The sequence below is a fragment of the Sesamum indicum genome, linkage group LG5, assembly GCF_026168435.1.
Source record: "Sesamum indicum cultivar Baizhima isolate 11 linkage group LG5, ASM2616843v1, whole genome shotgun sequence".
NCBI lineage: Eukaryota > Viridiplantae > Streptophyta > Magnoliopsida > Lamiales > Pedaliaceae > Sesamum > Sesamum indicum.
In genome coordinates, this window is record NC_142661.1 from 20,009,604 (window position 1) to 20,029,057 (window position 19,454).

A 19,454-nucleotide genomic window follows, 5' to 3' on the forward strand; every position below is an offset into this window, starting at 1 on the left:
CGAATAAAGATAATCTCACATTCATTGCTCTTAAATCAAACACACTTCAGCAAATAGTGTTAAGATGTCTATTTCGTCCTTGTCGTTCATACTCTCTTACATTACTTCTTTTTCTTTTTTTTGGTCATCCCAAAGGGCGAAACTAATTAAAATGGGAGAAATTTTTCATGGCTTCCAAGGACGGAAGCAAGGAGTACTAGAGCCTCATTCTATTCCTTCATAAATTCAAGAATAGTTGGTTGTGGGAGTTCTTTTAGTTTACCGATAGGCTTGCAACCAAATCTTCAACCGCCCACCTTTTCTAGTTAAGATGGCACAAGTCGATCATAGCTTCATCAAATATTTTCATCTTCCGACCATCAGCCATTTGTTAACTTACGATATGTTTGAAGGGGCATATAGCGTACTGAATCTTTCGTTTTTTTAAATTGAAAGTGCAGAGTATGGAACAAGACTTTCTTTCAACATCAACTAATACTAATCAAAAACTAAATGGACTTCTCATCATCATAGGATCCGGACTGGTCGTGTAACCTGTACAAGATAAGGATTATATTGCGTTAATTCAATATCAATATTTTTGTCTTATATCAGAACAGAAACTGGAGGTATTGCAATTTTCATATGCAACATATGTTAAAACAGAAATTGGACATTGCGAGCTCAAAGATCCTGGCTCACAGATGGTATAACATGTTGGGTCTTTTGTGGCAAGAGATAGACATTGTTTTCATGCTAAAACATGCAATCCTACAACTTCTTGATCATACCAGCATGTCATATGTCCGTGTATCCTTATCACAAATTTCTTTTCTCTTCCAAATTCCAATCAAATCTCAGTTACACTTTGCTCAAGATTTTTCCAAAATTTATGCAAGAATTTCTACTTTTATTTGTCTTATTTAAAGGGGCTTCCGCTTTTCTCATTGTGAGAACACATTCTATGAGAGAGTGTTGGATGTAATGAATCAAGAAACTAAACAAGAATGATTTTCCCGTTCAATGTAAAATCATTGATAAATCTAACAAGGAAGAGTTAAAGGGGAGAAAGTTCAAGAGACTAATCCATTTAGAAACAACCTTTCCTACATACCAACATCATCAGTTCAAATTACATACAAACAACTCAAACCTCTAGAAAAACAACAAATTTTCATTTGATTCCTCACTCCAGTAGAACCAAATTTCAAGCTTTCTTAGGAGATTTGGTTGCCTTTGATGGGGATTTAGGTGTCTTCTCTGCAGCCTTCTCCGACTTCTTGGGCAACAGAACAGGGTTGATGTTTGGTAGAACTCCTCCATGTGCAATTGTAACTCCGGCAAGAAGCTTTCCAAGTTCTTCATCGTTCCTCACAGCAAGTAGCACATGTCTTGGGATAATCCTGTTCTTCTTGTTGTCTCTTGCAGCATTTCCAGCCAATTCCAAAACCTGATCAAAGTTTGAAAATTTCAGTTGGGGTGTGTAAAACGTACAAACAACAATAGGCATATTGAGAAAATCCTAGATGCGGAGAAGGATTTGAACACCCGATCGATCTAACACACTGCCAAAACTGAAAGCAATTGATTGAGTTGTTCAAGCCCTAATCTTAAAAACCTAAACACCAAATCCACGCTGCTGAAAGCACCAGCTCAATCAACAATACAACACCAAAAATGAATCGTCACCTACTCTGAATTTCAGCAACTAAATCAGCATTACAGAAATTCAAAGTAAACACCACCAATCATCTTCTATAAACTCTCCCCCAAAAATAAACTCCAAAAATCAAACAAAACTTGATACTTGGACACCAGAGAGAGTACAATACCTCAGCAGCAAGATACTCGAGCACAGCAGCCATGTACACCGGGGCACCAGTTCCCACCCGCTGAGAGTAGCGTCCCTTCTTCAAGTACCGGCCGATTCTACCCACCGGAAACTGCAGACCGGCTTTAACCGATCGGGAAACCGGTTTCTTCTTGGGGCCGCCGCCTTTCCTTCCCCCAGCTCCCTTCTTCACTTTTCCGCCCGTTTCCATTTTTTGCTGCTGAAACAGAAAGGACTACTGAAGAAAGAATATTTGAAAGGAGAGAGCAAATGAAAGGGTGCGTGTAAGGCTTACGGGCTGCTGCTGTTGATTATATAACAAGTGGAACGTGGATTGGGACGGAAAGGGCGAGAATTTAGAGCGTTGGATTTGCAATTATCAACGGCAGCGACGCAAAATAGTTGCGATCCGCGTGCTTGGAATTGGACCAATCAGAGGACGACTCTTACAAACGCCTAGAATTCTGGGAGTTGCATGACAAGAAACACACTATAGTTTACATTTGTCTGTGAAATTTTAAAATTTAAACCAATCATTTAATTCCTCAATGAATTTATGTTTCAATTTGGTATAATTTTTAAATAAACTTGATATATTATCTTAATTCAAATCAATCCTCAACAAATGTAAATGTAATTTGAATATAAATTTGAACTCATTAACAATTAATCTAATTTTTAAATTAATTGATGGCGTACTTGACATATTTTAAAAATAATATTTTTTTTTATTTTTATAAAATTGTCAAATTAAACCCGAAATATCTAAAATCCATCTTGTCTTTGCTATTGAGATTTAATTGTTTCTTTTTTTAAAATCCAAAAAAAGAAAAAATTTGCTTTTCCAATTTCTTAACTCCACCATAGTCAACATGTGATACAAAAATTGGTATGTATGTATGTATGTATTATTAGGTAGGAATATAATAAACATTCTAAATTCGCTTAAAAAGTATGTGCGAGGTGTAATTTAGTGTTAGAAATATCGGTTGCTATGAATACAACTCTTTATAAAAATGTGAAATTAATAATTCCCTCTGCTATATTTTATGGGCCTTTTTGAGAGGCCCATCAGTCCAATGGACTTGAGAGAAAGCAAGAAGCCCACCTTATGCCACACTGTGGAGGCCCACTAAGACCATGCATCATTACCCTCTTCAAATAATTATTAGGATCAAATTGCTCTTATACCATATATATTTAGTGGATAAATTTGTTTCCTTTTTAGTATTTTGCACTCTCAAAAAATATGTATTGTAGTTATCATATTAAGGAGAAATCACATGGATACTTTATGAGATTAGGGCTAATTACGCAAACATTCTGTGCTCTTTATAAAATGAAATAATTACATCGCTCTCCCCTAAGTTCGATGAGCATAACAAATACACAAAACAAAAATACTAATACAAAGCTACTCTTAATTTTTTATTTTAAAAATTAAATCATTGACTATTTAATCTAAATAAGTAGACTTTTTTTTAGATAGAAATGATAACTCTATTTTTAGATAAAATCAAAAATATATAGCAAAGGTACATGTACTTGTTTTTCTCAAATGTGTCAAATATCTTGGTCAACTATATCTTTGTACAATCCCTTCAAAAATATGCTCATCCTTTAAAGTGTATTTAACCCTAAATATATACGTATCAAGCAATTGTTCTCAATTATATACTTATTCTATTAATTTTATTTTATGTATTATTAAGTTTATTAAATTTTTGTACGCTTGTCCCCCATATCACATACATGAAGCTAAAGATATTTTGCCCTAATGTCATTGCTATAATAAACAATTATAAAGTAATAGATACTTTAGGCCTAAAACATTGTTTTTTTCATTATTAATGTCATCATGGTCGAAGTGAAACCAAAAACATCACAATCCAAACCCATAACTCAATAGTCATATACATCTTGCCCTTTATATTAAAATAGTTCTTAATAAGTTTGTAGAGCCGTAATTTTATAGTTTTGTTATAAAAAACCTAAACGTATTGTTCAAATTTAACTGCAATTATTTTTAAAGTAAATTACAATAATTTTTTTTTAAAATTTAATATAATTATAAACATTCATTCGTTGGTTTGAAGATTATCAATACTCTGTAATATTTTATGAAGTTATATAATTTTTGAATTCACATGAAATTGTCAATTTCGGAGTTGTTGTATTTTTTGAAAATTATAAAAAAAAATGAGTTGGATGGAAAATTATCCATTTAGTCCATAAAAAAAAATTATTTTATTTTAAATAAATAAAATTATAATTTATAATTCACAGAGATATTTTGGTGAGTCTATAGAAGTACGGGCAAAAATCTAATGAATTGGACTAGTTTTAGGACAATGCTAAAATCAAGAAAGTATTTAATAATTATTAGGAGATATTTACAATTGTATTACTTCTTTGTAATTTACTCTTTTTTTTTATTAAATAAAAAAATATAGAGTGAAGACAAGGTTTTACCCCCTCAACCATACGTGTACGGTTGCGATCGCCTTCATTACAGGATTGGTTGCCCCTGTCTTCTCCTCTTGTTAATATCTAAACACATTGGAAATGACCTATCTACCCTCGTGGTCAGGTTATTTTTCTCTTTGGCAAATTCCGACATTCTCCAACGAACTGATGCAGCCTACTTTTTATATCAATTAAAATTTTTATGATTGTGGCAACAATATTAGTTCTTAGTATTTTACAGTTATAATTAGCTATAATTTTTTAATAAAAAAATAAAAATTTTGAATTACTTAGAGGCCGATTTGAATGAATGTCAGTACCTTTGCGCACAAATTTTTAGTATAGATACGAACCGAATATTGAATAATTGAACTTTAGTATGAATTTTGAACACTTAATTATTTATACTAATATAAAAAATATAATTTTTACTTGCATGTGTGAATATTTGTAAATTGATTTTTTTATTTTAATATATAATGTGTTATTTATATATTAAAAAAATAGAATAAATTACAACGACCTTCCTAAAGTTTGATATAATTATAAATATATTTTCGTCTTTCAGAAAATTATCAATTCCTCCCTAATTTTAACGGACATCTAACAATTAACCCAATTCGTTAGTTTTTCATCTATTTTTTGTGGTAAACTGATCAAAATACCATGTGCATTAAAAATTATAGTTTCATTTATTTTTTATGGAGTAAGTGGATAATTTTTTTAAAATTTTCGATCCATTCTATTTGATTTTTTTATAAATTTTTAATTTTTTTAAAAAAATATAAAAATATTGTAAGGGCAAAGTCGATAATTTCATACATTCATACAAGGATTGTATAATTTTATCAAATACATGAAATATTTATAATTTTTCAAACAATGAAAAGATATTTATAATTATGTCAAATTTCAGGGGAGAGTGTTGTAATTTACCTAAAAGAATGTTGTAACGTGCATATTAAGGACAAAGTAGTAATTTAAAGCAATGAAGGGGATGGGATAAAGCTACAACATTGTTACGTGGATATTATTTCTATTATCGGATAATTGATCGTCTTCTCCTCCTACAGTCCAACGAGTCTAACGCTACTTCTAGGGTTCCGACTTCTGATGCTCATCATTCTGTAACTTCCCGATTCAAACACCGATCTAATCGGCATTTCTCTCGACTGATCATTTCGCTAGTACTTTTATACATCGCTTTTTCCCAAACGCTCTGCACACACAGTTTGGTTGCATTAGAGAAAGCCTAAAAGAAAGAAGGAAAAAATTGTGAATAGAAGAGCATCGAACGATGCATTCGGTGCCTTCAAGCCATTTGTTGTTGCTCACGCGCCCCCACGTGACCTCCTTCTATGGCGGCTGGTCTTCTCATCGCCTGAAACATCTTCATAAAAGCGATCGGCGTGGTAATCTTAGTAGTTAATGCTTGCCGTAAGTTTTCGATTGTTTTTCGTGCCGGTTTCAGTTACCGATTGTTTTCTCGCTATTTTGTCGTTTTCCGACGAGGTATTGTTATTGTGTCGTAATAATACTGATAAATTTGGCGGTGGAGCTGACTGTGTTTGGAAATTGAGCTTTCGCGATTTGACGATCTTCTGATTTTCTGTTGATTGATCTCGTTGTGAATACCGACAATTCGTGTAGACAGCTGTTGGGCGAATATAAGGTATATTCTAAATGAAACTTATGTTGAGTTTTGCAGTGTCTTGTATTTTTTTTCTTTGTTAACTATGTTGTAGGTTATATAGACATTGTTTTAGGAGCATTCTCCATATGAAGGCGGTTGATATTTATTTTGCTGCTGTATAATTTATTATGTTAACTGATTCCTTTTGTGACAAAAAAGAATTTGTTGCATTTGTTAGCTGACAGTTATTCTACTTCACTGTTGAATAAACATATTGGGATCAGAATTATCAGATATTCTGATCCTAACGCCTTGGATTCTGTATTGTAAAGCCATGTCCATTAGCTTGATTATTGTTGTGGGTTTCGTAATGTAATATTATTCCTTCTCTGTACATCATAGCTTCTATAACGTGAATTTTGAAATCCAATGTAGTTTGAAAACGACCTCTATCATATAAAGATGACTGACAATTAATCTGAATGATGAAAGATGAAAGATGAAAAATGATTGTGAAGTAAATATGCAGACTGTATAATTAAGCTAATGTTGTGCATATGACTGGTTCGCCACTTAAAAATAGAGTTAGGGGGATTATCACAACACGACTTCATTAAGGTATAAAAAGGTGGAGTGAATTTATTGGGATTATAATATTGTTTGTACTGTCAAATATTATGTGCCCTGGCTGGCATTTGAAATTTACACACACCCACACTCACTCACCTGGTTTCAAATTTATTGTTAACTTCGCCGCACAATGGTTGCGTGGATTGTGCTTTTATGTTCTGTCTTGATCTTGAGGACCATTTAGATGTTGTGTTAATGTATTACGGGAAGTTTGGAACCAAACAAATATCTTTCCATTAGCTAGACATGCCCTGGATATTGGCATTGTATTGGCTAAGCTAGATGTTGTTCCTATGCTACATACCATAATTTCAATTGATTAACCTTGAATTTTGGCTCTACAGCTCTCCTATTCAGTTGCCGCTGTTGTAGATGGAAGCTCGCAGAGCAAATAAAACACCAGCTTGCCAAAATATAACCAACAACTGTGGGTCTGTAGGAGATCCCAGTAATTCAACTAACTACAGTCGAGGGGATCTTTCTATGGATGACCTCAAAACATGTTTGACTGAATCTCTGAGTGTTGAAAACATTGAAATATCAGGTGGGGGCTTCAACCCATCATTTGGGAAGAATTATAAAGACAATGTGGCAAAGGAAGATGAACACGAAGGCGCAGATAAAGTAAAATCCAGTAATTCAGCTTCTGCGGAACACTTTAGTAACACTGCTGCATCTCTTGATGAACCTAAATCGTCCATTGCTGCCGTGTTGAGTGGAGCAGATGGGCAGGAGGATTATAAGACTAGTGAAGCTTCCAAAGTAAATCGCTCTGCCAGGTCGGTTGACCAATGTCATTCACACTCCACATGGCAGAATGTAAGTTTTTAATTCAATCTCTTGATAACTCTCATCTGTATTTATCGTTAGTGTCTAAATACCTCATGTGAAATGGATTGTAGTCTCCTGAAAGCTGTTTAATTTGGTATAATTGGGATGACCCTGCTACTGCATTTGATCATGTATCGTGAAAGTAGGCCTTCGTCATATGTGTGTGACTGTATAATCCGGTGTCTGCTTGTGAGACTTTCTATTGTTCTTTGGGTTCTGGATGAAGGTGAGTGTGCCTGCACAGAACTTTCCAGGGTACATATGATATATAACATTTCTCTAGTTTCATATGCAAGCATTAATTCCTTAGGTTATAGGCGAGTGTAACTTTAGACTTCCTTTGTAAGATTTTGAATGGTGCTTTCATTTTATGCTTTTACCAATCGGAATCCAGAACTCTGTCCTTTTCTATCTCACGTGCTGTACCTGTTTTTAGTAGTGGGAATGCACTGGGTTCTGAATTAGTCTTTCTCCAGACCTGCTGCTAGTTTTTATATAGATGATAAATGTGTGAGGGTTCAGGTCTTGGAAAGATATTGTTAACACTTGCGTTACTCTCTTTTCTTGTTTTGGCTATTATCTCCCAGTCTCCTTTGAAGCTTGTATCTGCCATGAAAGGAAGCCGCGAAAGGCAGGGTACAGCGCCAAAGAAGCTATCTGTGACCTGGGCCCCTGATGTTTATGATCCAACTCCAACAGCAGCATCACACGTTCCATCAAGCAAGAATCAATACTATCGCAGTGATGGCAGGAAGCACGGGAAGAACAAGCAGAAGAGGGGCGGGAAATCATCACGAGGCAGCAGAGGCAAAGACAAGAAGCAAGCTCGGAAGAACAGTGGGGATAGTGCTAAGTTAAAGCCTCTGCATGATAATGACATGATTGATACTACACAGCCTCTAGGAGGTGTTGTCGATTATCATGGTGCCAGTCCTGATCCGTTCTGCGGGAGTAGTTTTCTGAAGAAATCTGTCGCCACTTTGCACTTTCCCGTCACGGAGGCCACTTGACAGTGGCATTATTTAGTGTGCTTTTATTACCATTGTAAATGAAAAATAATGGTAAGATCTTGATAGTTAAACTTGTGAGACACACTGACATGCAATAAAATTTGTCAGATGGTTATCATAGATCACATACATTTTGTTGATTGTACTTTAACATTGTCTACGGTTTGTGATACCCTTTCCTTCCATTTGAGTATACATGCAATAAAATTCATCAGATCGTTATCATAGATCACAAACTTTTTGGTTCGATTGTACTTAAACATTGTCTATGGTTTGTGGTGCCCTTTCATTCCAGTTGAGTGGAGCCTATTTGTCTATTATACTGGTATGGTAAATTTGTATCGATCAGTGACATAATTCAACAGTTAAGAAACATAAGCGCAGGGAGCAAAAAACAAAAAAATCCCACACGCAACGTTCAGTGGTGGAAGATCCTTCAGTTGGATTCCAATCTCCTGCTGAATTAGTGGAAAATCTGTTTGATTTTATGTATTTATTTATTTCTCTCTAGTAAACTAGTGGAAATAAGTGCGTTGTGTTGGCGCCAAAATTACAGAAATCTCCCAGAGTATGAAGCAGCAACAATGCGTATGAAAGAACTGTCAGCAAGCAAACAACAAAGATTCATATGGACTCAAAATCTTATGTTTTGGGTTTGAATGCAGTTTGTGAAAAAAGGAAAAGAAAAACAATGAACACGTATGGCATATACATGCATGAATAAACGTGTATAAACCAAACTGGGCAATACGCTCAAAACCACTGCACATGTTTCATTATAACCTGCGTTAGGGAAACTATATAGGTCCGGCATAAATGCCATGTACTTTTCAAATTACAAAGATCAAAATATTTTCCAGTTCCTATCAAAGTGAAAACAGGATGAGAAAGCTCGTCATGCATGCAAATTAAAAGCACAGCATGCCTGGAGAATTTCGAGATATCTTCACTAGTCTATACATCAGCAAAAACTCAAATCGCTAAGGCCATAGACCAAACGGTAGTAGCGTGTCTATACAAACATAATGGAAAACAAACGTTCCAGCCTATGCCCTTTGCCTAACAAAATTCTTGAAAAGATGGACCACAATGCTATCCTCTGAAGCCCACACAATGTCTCTGGCAGAACTGACCTCCACGGTCTGGCTCCTCCGTTAGTAATCAACACACTGGCCCTGGTTTCCCATGACATGCCAACTGGCCATTGAATGCTTTTAAATGATCAAACGATGAGATGGTCAGCTGCCTGCCCCACCTATGACCTCCAACATTGGATGTCCTTGCGGAAAGTGACTCTGTCCGGTGCAATCAAGGGGGCATCAAACCGACTGTCGAGGCTATTTGCCGGTTTTTCAGTGCCTGAAGTCTTTCATATGAATCTTCTACTGTTGTACCTCCTTCTCCAACAAGGATGTCCCCTTAAAAATTGTTAGCTGATAGTCCCTCGTGTACTTGAGCATCTGCCCAGGATAATGTCAATCCAACAGTCAGGAACTCCAGCAAGCATTAAGACAGATAACATAATGTGCTGCCAATATAAGAAAACAAATTTCTTTTGCAGAACATAGAATTTGTTTCCCTTTTGGTTTCAGTTTCACTTTTGCATTAACACGGCTTTCTGGAACTTGTATGTAAAAGACTCGGTGTCCACCAAAGACAAAACTACCCTCCACAGATTGGTTGACTTACTTGCTCATTGCTTGTCTTCCTGAAGCCTAGCTTATTCGTCCACATAGGTTCAGCTTCCTCCGCAGCAGGGAGCACCAGATGTCTCACACTCATGGACGACAGAAGCCTCTGAATGCAGGAAAACAGTGCTTGAAAATAACCCTACACATTGCAGTTATCGGCTCTAGTTAGTTACAATCAAAACTGTTTTTCTAGTACAATGCATGCAGCAAAACCTAATATGGAAAGAATAATACTTTGTTGCTTTGTATAGGGAGTGACAATTCCTATAATTACTCTTTCCACTCTGTTTAGTAAGTCGATGATGAAGCCCATTCTAGTAAGATATTACTAGCTAAGAATGGAAACTCATTCCCCAACTAACCAGAAAAAAGACCATTGTAACTGGAGCTGGAAAGAAATAAGAAAGAACAGACATGATTTAGAGTCCCACATCAAATCCCCAACCCTCACTGAAAACGAAAAACACATCCAGGCAAAACAGAGGGGCTTCTTGTCTGCTGCATCCATCCCATCTCACAAATACGCACAGAAATGAGATACAAAGAGAGAAAGGTATATTACTCCCATCTACAGCACATAATTGACTTCCCAACAACTGCAGTCCTGAACAAGGTAGAAGAATGGTACCCACACTAATCCTCATTTAGGTGCAGTTTAGCAGGCATAGAAAAATAGGAAAATATCTGTGTGAAATCCTGTTCTGTTCTGAATAGCCCTTTTAACGGAGTACCAATTCTCCTATCAAATGCAGCTAGATGACTAAACTCCCAGCTTAAGACAAAGAAAGAGGAAAACAAATAATCTTTTAATAGCAGGAGAAGGCCACTAATCTCTCCTAGGTCCCAAGTAGAAAAGATAACTTCGCAAGTTGACTACTTACTTTTCCTTGATTTTCTCTATTAGTAGCCACTAAAGGAAGTTCAGCAACCTCTCGTCCAAATATTCTGAGAAGAGCAGCTGATACAACAACAGACCTGCATACAGCCGGCATTTAGACTGACTAGTAATAGCAACATTGATCTTCAAATTACAGAGAAGAGAGCAAACAAAATGAAAGACGGCCAGAATTCTTTATTACTTACTTTACAATTAAGACCACACAATACATTCCACTAAATTCTTGTCCAGATATGTTCCTTCTGCACAAAGAAGAATTTACTGGTGAACAGGAATGAAGCAAAAACAGAGAATGAAGCAATGTGGTTTTTCCCCCAAATATTAATAGCTGAAATTCATCAGGCTATCTGCATCAGAGCAGTTGCTTACCAATCAGTGTAGGAAAGAGTGATACGACAAAAATATAAGAGTATTTACTCCCACTAATATAGATAATACAGTACATAAAATTATAGCTGATACTTCTGCTCAATGTTTGCAAATATTAGTAATTAGTTATCTTTATGTGGCTTTCATCAACTAACAGTCAGATAAGTGCATAACATGTTTAGATAGCATTTTCCCACATTAGCATGAAACATTGAAAAACTAATACAAGATCTATCCGCACTATCTTTTTAACTTAAGTCACCAGTTGTATCCCAGCACCAGAAACATTCTTCTGAAGTCACCCAAAAAATGGTCACAGTTAGATATTTAAACCTCCCCTAAAGAGTGATTCTATCCTTGATGATCCTCAAACTAGTTCTATCTCAAGCAAAAGGAATTTAAAAAGCAACTGCTTTAAACTACCATATGATGAAGCTATGGCAAAGATGTTGATATAAGTACTATCCATGCTTCATAAGAACATCCCTGTGATATGAAAAGGATCCTCGCCTTAATCTGGTCTAGTAAACCACCAAAATTCTGAAAAAAAACATAGTGATGGTCTGCTACAACATACCAAAGAAAGAGTAACAACTCACCCATACACCATAACTGGGATCAGATCGCGACCAGACCTGGCAACAATAGGATCAAAGCACTCCTGCAAAGCCAATCAAGACAAAATTAAAGATACTGTCCAATAGATGAGTGAGATTTCCATAGAAAAGTCTGCTTAGGTGCAAACTCCTGCAATCTGCAAACTCACAGAAGACTTCACACTGAAAGAAGCCTAGTATATCTAAAAGCTATTGAAGTCTGCAATCCGCATAAGTGGTGACTGCAATGCTATATATATATATATATATATATACATGCTGAACCAGTTTTAAAGCATAGATTAACCAAAGAATGAAAACCTGAACAGTAGAAGTAAGAGCTTACACGAAAGATTGCAGCAGCCCGTGAAAGTAGCAACAGATGGTCAGGGAAGCGACTTTTCCCACTTAAAATGCACCATTGGATCTCATTGTGAGACCCATTATTTAAACCTATCATTGTGTGCTTCTTATATACTGTAGCTGACACTGAAGCTGGAATGATCTCAGGTCCACCAGAAGCCAAATTCTGAAGCGTTTCAAAAATCTTATAGCAATCACCACAACAGAACCATTTATCTTCAGGAAGTTCCTGTAAAAATGCGTTGAACATGAGCTAATAACAATTGACCAAACACTCCAACAATTGATACCAAAAGCATCTGAGACTTACTTTCAGATCACACAACCCAGATTCACGAAGACAACCAACATGATATTCCTTCTCACACTAGACAAAAAGATGGAAGTATCATAACAAAATTGTTATATACGAAAGGCATGCAAATGAGCATGTTATTAACAAAGAAAACTAGAATGAAAGGTCAAATGGGTAGGTAGGTAAGCAAGTAATACTTGATCACAGATTATCACTGTCCGGTCATCAAACTTAGCAGCACTGAAGTCCTGCGACCTACAAAATACAAGGAAAAGTTTCAGTGAACAGCAACACAGATACATATTTCAGAATCTGAGCATATTGGATAATCCAACCTTCATACATATCTGAAGTATAAAGCAAAACATGAAACCAATGATGATTGATCAAGAACTAGTGCAGCTAAAGAAAAGAAACTGATAGTAGAACAGACAAGTGTAGACCATTTCCCTACACCTTGTACAGGAAAAGGTATTTTACCAGAATTGAATTATTTGCAGTATACATATCTGATTCATAAGACTTCTCTCATCATGATTCATGAATACAGTTCCGTGTTCCATGGTATAAATTCATCTGTTATCCATGTTATCACAAATTATTGCTATTTCATCCCTTCAACGGGAACAGATAAGGATAGGACATGTATGAATACCATCTACAGCAACTATTATGCCCTAATTGACAAAGTGTCCAGAAAATTATATATGCAGCGGGAAAGGCTAAAAAGACATGCTGAAGACTACCCATGAGTTGAAAAAGCTATGCTGGAATTCCTATTTGCTGGGACATGATTAAGATAAGAACTCTGTTGTGTATCATCAAAATTGCAAGAAACTCATCCGTTCCACAAAATGATGTTTATGCAAAGAATTTGTGAGAAGAATACAACTAAAACAAATGCAAAGTTACACAGGCAGTAAATAAAACTATCTGTAACTGCTGCAACAGACCTGCAGATAACACAACCACCAGGCTCGAATTCTGGTGCTTTGACAACCCTTTTAAGCCTAATGATAATAGGTCTTGACTCCCCAGATATTTTTCTACCAGGACCAAATTTGTCTCGGCAGTATGAACAGTGCCAATCATCAGCAGGGGGACACTGTAAACCTAAACAAGCTGCAAGAGTCTCAATGTGAATTAATCACAATATGAAACTAACGCACAAGCACATCTTGAAGGCAAGGGATTTCATTACCAAGTAAGAAAAGAAAATCAGAGTGCTGTTGCTACAACCATATACCAATTCAGGATTTATACACTGGTAACACAATTACAATATGGGAAGCACATATATGCCAATTGAATGAACCAGACACAATCACCCAAAACACAAGGTTGAGTAGTTCACACTGACCCCAGAACATAAATCTAAATTGCAGATCATTTTGCAGTCACTTCATACGTAGATAGACCAGGAAGGTGAGCACAAAGCCCAATTAACGGGACCACATCTCCCAAGTGTAGAAATACATAAGAATACACAGTAAAACGTCACTTTTCCTGATATGAAGCAAATGACTTTACCAACCACAAGAATCGCCACATCTGTATTCCCATGGATAAGTAAACATCAATCTAAGTGTTATCTAATAGGCAAGAGACATCTGAATAAGCATGTATTTCAGCAATCCAAAATCCATGCTCCGAGTGCTCCTATTGGGAAATCAAATGCACGTCTAGGAAAGTACAATCAATATTGATCTACTTCAAGTCAAAATCAAGTTCCAGTACAGCTTCCCATTTCAGCTATTCCTTTGATAATATGAACAACCTCATTTCTCATCAAAAAACAAAACATATTAAGTGATGAACAGCTCAGCTTCTTCTATGGTCCTTCAACCCAAAACCAAAAGCATTGTAATCAGTGACTCGTGAAGACATCAACAGCTGATTGAGCCTCTAGAAACATGCAGTTAAAAAGATTATATCTAATCTTTTGAATCAACATGTGAAAAGTACCAGGAGGAATGTGTACATGACATGGGATATTTAACAAAAATTAGATCGTTCACTGAATGCAGTTCATATGAATATAAATCCGCAGTTATAAAAACAGCAGATAGAACAAAAACATAGAATCATATTGAAAGCTAAAAGAAATTGGCTAATGGAGGAAAAGAAAAAAATTACCTGCATGAAAAGCTCGAGGGCATCCATTGCATATAATCAGTTCACCTCCATCACCACATACAGCACACATATCGTCACTGCCACTGGAGGCAAGATTTTGGCCATTTGCCAACATCAAAGCTATATCATGAAGTGTCAAGCCACTGGATGCATATATATGACGATAGCTGTAGAAGGTAAAAAGATTGTTTTGTTAATCAACAGAATACGAATTGAATTTATAAGTCTTCAAAAGCTACTTACGGTTGACGTTTTGCTGCCCATCCGGCATGAGCTTCAAACTGGGAAGGACTAATCTGTTGTAAAGTAAAAAAAAAAACAGCACCAATCAGGTGGGAAGTGAGAGCTGGGAGCACAGAAACAGATACCAGCAAGTTTCATATGGATGCAACTCATACCTCCGTGTTACAACAACTACAGACTATACCATTTCCCTGCTTGTAACCCCCAAGAATCCTCTGCGAAGAGACAAATTTTTTATTGAAGTTATCCACACTGGATAAGCAATGACGACATCTAATTGAACAGATAAAAATACTACCTTTCCTTTGGAATAATAAGCCAAACTGGTCCCATCAGGCAGTCCATTTGGCATGAAAAGTAATTTATGCAGATCATTGTCCCTGTCATACACTAACCATTAGTATCCAAATAGACCAAATTACGGACAAGGTAAAGAAAAGAAGTGACAAAAACTGAAGAGAAAAATACACATCCACAACAAGCTTGCCTCTTTTTGTTGCCACCTTCAGTTGCTTTCTTATGTTCCCAAAATGAGCCAGAAGAATTATGCCTCGGCCTGCAAAAGAAATTATATTGAGCAACTTGGATAACCTGCATTTACTTCAGAGGAGGGCTGAGGTAATAAAACAAACTTCTTGATCAGACGCTTCCGCTCTGCTGGCGCCTCTATGTATCTTTGTTGATTGAACGGAGTTATGTGAGCATAATGACATGAAGAAGGATAGGGACTGTCTTCAGTACGATAACTGGGGTAGCTGAAAGTTCATGATAGAAAGTGAATGAGAAGAACAATGATAAATCAGAAGGTCTGCCGAGCACGTTAGTCTTTAACAATAGTCTATACAGCAAGGCAACCAAAAAAGTTAACAATTCTGCAAGAGACCTTCATCGTATACTAAGTACAACTCAAGACAGGAAATCAGGAAATCGCACAAAGGCGACTAAAACAACCAAAATTGGACCAATATCCAGAGTTTATGCCTGAAAACTGCTAGTCGTCAAGATGAGTGCATATCCATCAATGACTTCACAACTTTGCATGCTTCTCATTTTTAATGAATTGGATTGAAAACACTTTCGTCTCTTCAGTAGGTTTCAATCCTCTCTATCCAGTGAGTGGAATCCTTTGCCTAGGTTGGTGCAGAAAGGAATTCTATGATAAATTTGACAATAATGTATGGGCATTGTACCTGTTGGAGTGATACATGCCAATATGCTTGCTTTGGTATACACTATCTGAATGGGCTACATCATCACCATGCTGGAGTTTTGCTGCAAGAATTTTGGAAAAAACATCATAATCTGAATATTTAAGAACAGAAAAACATGCTGGATTTTCCATAACACTTTTCCTTCACATGCAAAGCCCTGTCCAAATCAAGTACTCAGAATCATGGAGAAAGAAAGTTGACTCAGTAGCTTGAGAACACTGCCAATTCGCATTTATCCCCATGCAAACCTTCGACAATTTGCATATGCAGTCCAGTTAATGTATAAAAATGCAAAGGACACAAGGAAAAGCCTATAGGCGAAGTTTTAGGACTCTATGAAGTGAGAGTTGACTGAGTTGGTTCCTGGGATCACTTTTTCCACTCAGTTCAGACAAGAAACCTGATTTGTGCCTTGGTCCTCAAGCTGTACCTAACGCAAGCAATCATTCCCTAAACCAGGTTAGGCAACATGAGAAGCATGTCTTGTTTGCCAACTCAGATGGCACGGCAGAACTAAGCAGTTTAAACAGTTTAATGTTCAAGGAATTGCAATGGAATCAAACCCTGCCTTGTAAGATTAAACCAGTCTAACTCTGAGATATCCTCTTCCAATCTGATAAAAAATAACTCGGTTCCTATAACCATCACAATCAGTTTCGGTACAAGCATTAGAGGAAAGGCAATTTAGTAACGTTTACCTTTCCAGACTTGGAAGTATTCCTCATTGACAGAAGAACCTGCCATGGCTCTTATCACACCATCCAGTGAACTAAGAGGAACACTCCTCAGTTCTTGGATTATGCTATAAATTGGCTTCCCATTCTCCAAATATATATGATTATTTGGATGCCTGGTCTTGGTACCAGCATGGAGTTCAAACTCATACGCACTAACCACCTGCTTCACAAATCTACATCATAACAAAGTACCAAACACCTGAATAAAGTAAACAGTTTAACTTTTAGATGGCAACTTACTCTAGAGAAGTTGCAGATGCAACAACCACACAAGTAACCACAACCCTTGATGATTCCTGGAATCTCTTTCTGCAATCAATCAGAGACAAAATTTAATAATATACTAGAAAAAACTTCAAAAACATCACGTCAGTAATAAAGCACAAGTTACACAACATACTGTACCTCGCCTGATATTGAAATATACTTAACTCTGGCTCCTTCCAGAATTCCAGTCGACAAAAGCTTTTTAACATTTGTAGGATAATTATCTGGAATAATTTTCTTAGACATTTTCAGTTCCCTATTAGGCACACACAAGGAAGGACTTCGTCTGTCATGAAATTCTCTCCCGTCCATGCTTAAATTGATTTCTGTATTCTCCAAAGCATTCCAGTCATGACTTTGAATGTCAACATTAGTTAAATGTTCAGAAGCTGGGACAGAAAACTGGTTATCATAACAGTGCTCATGAAATTCTTCGTTGGGCAGGGGCTCAATAGCAACAGATGGGTCACCATTGTGATCCTCCTTCCGTTTACTGAACTTAAATGTGATCTTCCTAATACCAGTGGGCCTAACATGCTTTGGAATCTCAAGCACCACACAAGCCTTGCTAACTGATTCCAGTTTGCACTTACTGTGCTCTTCCTCACAGAAACTCACATCAGCAAATGCATTCGGAGAACAAGCAGATGTAATCTCTCCACAACCACCATGATCACTGCCAAGCACATCAACCGGTTGGCTGCTAATTGTCAAACTTGAGGTCACATGCTTCGGGGACAGGTTTGGATTTGAAACTTCAGAGTGTATATCATCATTGGAGGGCTCTTTCACTTCATTTTTAGGACAAGGCTCCAAACCAAAATCATTGGCGGCTGCTTTCATGTCATTGATACTAGAATATAGCTCCAGGGCGCCATTGGCAAACAGTTCCACCGCATGATTCTCAGTGCAGGGTTCCATTTCATTATCATTTATTACATCCTTCAGTTCTACTTTTACATCACCCGGTGCTTCCTTCACCAAATTTGTCGTGAAATGCCCTTCCAATCCTTCATTTGTATGGTTTTTGGCCAAAGGTTCTAACTCTGCACTACTCAAGATTTCCTTTTCACAAGTTCCCATGGCGGGTACTGACTCAGCAACTTCTTTCAATTGGATTTCAGAGCAAGATTTTGATTCAGTAACATCTACAACATCCTTTGCATGGCTTTTCGGTGGAGACTGTAGCTCTGTTTCATTTGGGACTTCTTTTGTCTGAGCATCAGCCGAACAGTTTAATTCAATGCTATCCAATTCCATGCTTGTCACCTGTATTGATGTGCAAGTTTTCAACTCAGGATTATCTGCCATGTCCATAGCCTCCATTGCTGCACATGGTATCGTTTCAGTATCATTACATGCCTCCTTTGCTGGCTTCTTTTCACATGACTCTGCTTTGGAACCCTTCGCCCCTATGCAATGCTGGTCAAGCTTTGATTCAATCCTCAATTGGCTGTCGATTTCCATCATACTTCCGTGGCAAAAAGCACTATAACCCTCACTTCTGCCTCCCCCATGCACAGACACCACTACACACAGTCACAAAATCAATAATCAGCTTTAATATCCTATTCCAGACTACTAAATTCAAACACAGCAAAAGGGAGGAAGAAATAGAAAAATATTCAAAAGTTTGTCGATATCTCGATAACACGCATCAAATTCTTTTCAACAATCAGCACAAGCTTTCAGGCTCTGATGATACAACACAAAACTCGCAAGGACTCAGTTCCATAACGTAATTCGATGTGTCGTAAAAACTCACGTAATCGAAAATTAGGCCACCTCAATAAAGGAAAGTCCGCTCAATCCATAACTAACTTCCCAAGTCATTCTTCTAAAACTCCGAATTCTAAATTCTGAACTGATTTTAAAGGCATAGACTCGGTCTAACACACCTCTTCAATCCAAAAAACCGAAAATCGAATTGGAATCTAATCCTCCATCTGAAAAAACTCCAACAGATCTAGAAAATATCATCATTCATCCATGTAAAACTTCCATTTCCGTACGCAATTACACGTATAGTAGTATGGGGAAAACAGATCTAAGAATGGAAGAAAAAGAGAAGGTTAAAAAAGGGAAAGAGGTTAGGGTTTTGGGGAACTGGTTCTTCCTGAATTTTCTGTTAAAACGAAAGGAGCGGCAACGAACGAAACTGAAAAGTTGTAGATGAGTTGAATTTATATAAAAAGCATTTCTTGTGTTTTAAGTTTGAGAGAAGAAAAGTCGTGTTGGCATCGGAAGGAACGAGAACAAAGTGTGGGG

The 19,454-nt window shown here is 36.8% G+C and overlaps 3 protein-coding genes across 6 annotated transcripts; 1 reads left to right on the plus strand and 2 right to left on the minus strand.

Annotated features, from left to right (window-relative positions):
* Positions 1–1,036: 1,036 nt before the first annotated feature.
* Positions 1,037–2,108, minus strand: LOC105161448 (histone H2A.1). Its single transcript, XM_011079140.3, has 2 exons — positions 1,812–2,108; positions 1,037–1,429 (listed from the first exon to the last, which is right to left on the minus strand). Exons 1-2 carry the CDS (start codon positions 2,019–2,021, stop codon positions 1,187–1,189), a joined length of 453 nt encoding a protein of 150 aa, XP_011077442.1. The 5' UTR covers positions 2,022–2,108; the 3' UTR covers positions 1,037–1,186.
* A 3,193-nt stretch (positions 2,109–5,301) lies between these two features.
* LOC105161449 (uncharacterized) lies at positions 5,302–8,616 on the plus strand. The gene is made up of 3 exons (XM_011079141.3): positions 5,302–5,948; positions 6,884–7,358; positions 7,958–8,616. Exons 2-3 carry the CDS (start codon positions 6,912–6,914, stop codon positions 8,378–8,380), a joined length of 870 nt encoding a protein of 289 aa, XP_011077443.2. The 5' UTR covers positions 5,302–5,948; positions 6,884–6,911; the 3' UTR covers positions 8,381–8,616.
* A 512-nt stretch (positions 8,617–9,128) lies between these two features.
* LOC105161451 (uncharacterized) lies at positions 9,129–19,442 on the minus strand. 4 transcript variants are annotated; one of them, XM_020693911.2, is made up of 20 exons: positions 19,085–19,442; positions 17,325–18,715; positions 17,160–17,228; positions 16,881–17,079; positions 16,162–16,243; positions 15,604–15,726; positions 15,459–15,527; positions 15,270–15,351; positions 15,127–15,186; positions 14,972–15,024; positions 14,729–14,895; positions 13,546–13,714; positions 12,790–12,847; positions 12,608–12,664; positions 12,281–12,526; positions 11,938–11,999; positions 11,155–11,211; positions 10,953–11,046; positions 10,070–10,210; positions 9,129–9,840 (listed from the first exon to the last, which is right to left on the minus strand). In XM_020693911.2, exons 2-20 carry the CDS (start codon positions 18,654–18,656, stop codon positions 9,763–9,765), a joined length of 3,198 nt encoding a protein of 1,065 aa, XP_020549570.2. In that variant the 5' UTR covers positions 18,657–18,715; positions 19,085–19,442; the 3' UTR covers positions 9,129–9,762. The 4 variants fall into 4 exon arrangements, with proteins under 4 accessions (XP_020549570.2, XP_020549569.2, XP_088736511.1 ...); XM_020693910.2 differs by having other exon boundaries at positions 18,972–19,442; XM_088880385.1 differs by having other exon boundaries at positions 18,952–19,442.
* Between the last annotated feature and the right edge of the window lie 12 nt (positions 19,443–19,454).

What these genes read in the sequence shown, in the direction of transcription:
- LOC105161448 (XM_011079140.3), bottom strand. Translation starts at nt 2,021, where the DNA reads ATGGAAACGGGCGGAAAAGTGAAGAAGGGAGCTGGGGGAAGGAAAGGC. An exon ending in TCGAGTATCTTGCTGCTGAG is followed by an intron (nt 1,430 to 1,811) that starts GTATTGTACTCT and finishes AACTTTGATCAG; the next exon opens with GTTTTGGAATTGGCTGGAAA.
- LOC105161451 (XM_020693911.2), bottom strand. Translation starts at nt 18,656, where the DNA reads ATGATGGAAATCGACAGCCAATTGAGGATTGAATCAAAGCTTGACCAG. An exon ending in GGTGGTTGTGTTATCTGCAG is followed by an intron (nt 12,848 to 13,545) that starts GTCTGTTGCAGC and finishes TGTATTTTGTAG; the next exon opens with GTCGCAGGACTTCAGTGCTG. An exon ending in ATAGAGAAAATCAAGGAAAA is followed by an intron (nt 10,211 to 10,952) that starts GTAAGTAGTCAA and finishes TGCAATGTGTAG; the next exon opens with GGTTATTTTCAAGCACTGTT.
- LOC105161449 (XM_011079141.3), top strand. Translation starts at nt 6,912, where the DNA reads ATGGAAGCTCGCAGAGCAAATAAAACACCAGCTTGCCAAAATATAACC. An exon ending in CACACTCCACATGGCAGAAT is followed by an intron (nt 7,359 to 7,957) that starts GTAAGTTTTTAA and finishes ATTATCTCCCAG; the next exon opens with TCTCCTTTGAAGCTTGTATC.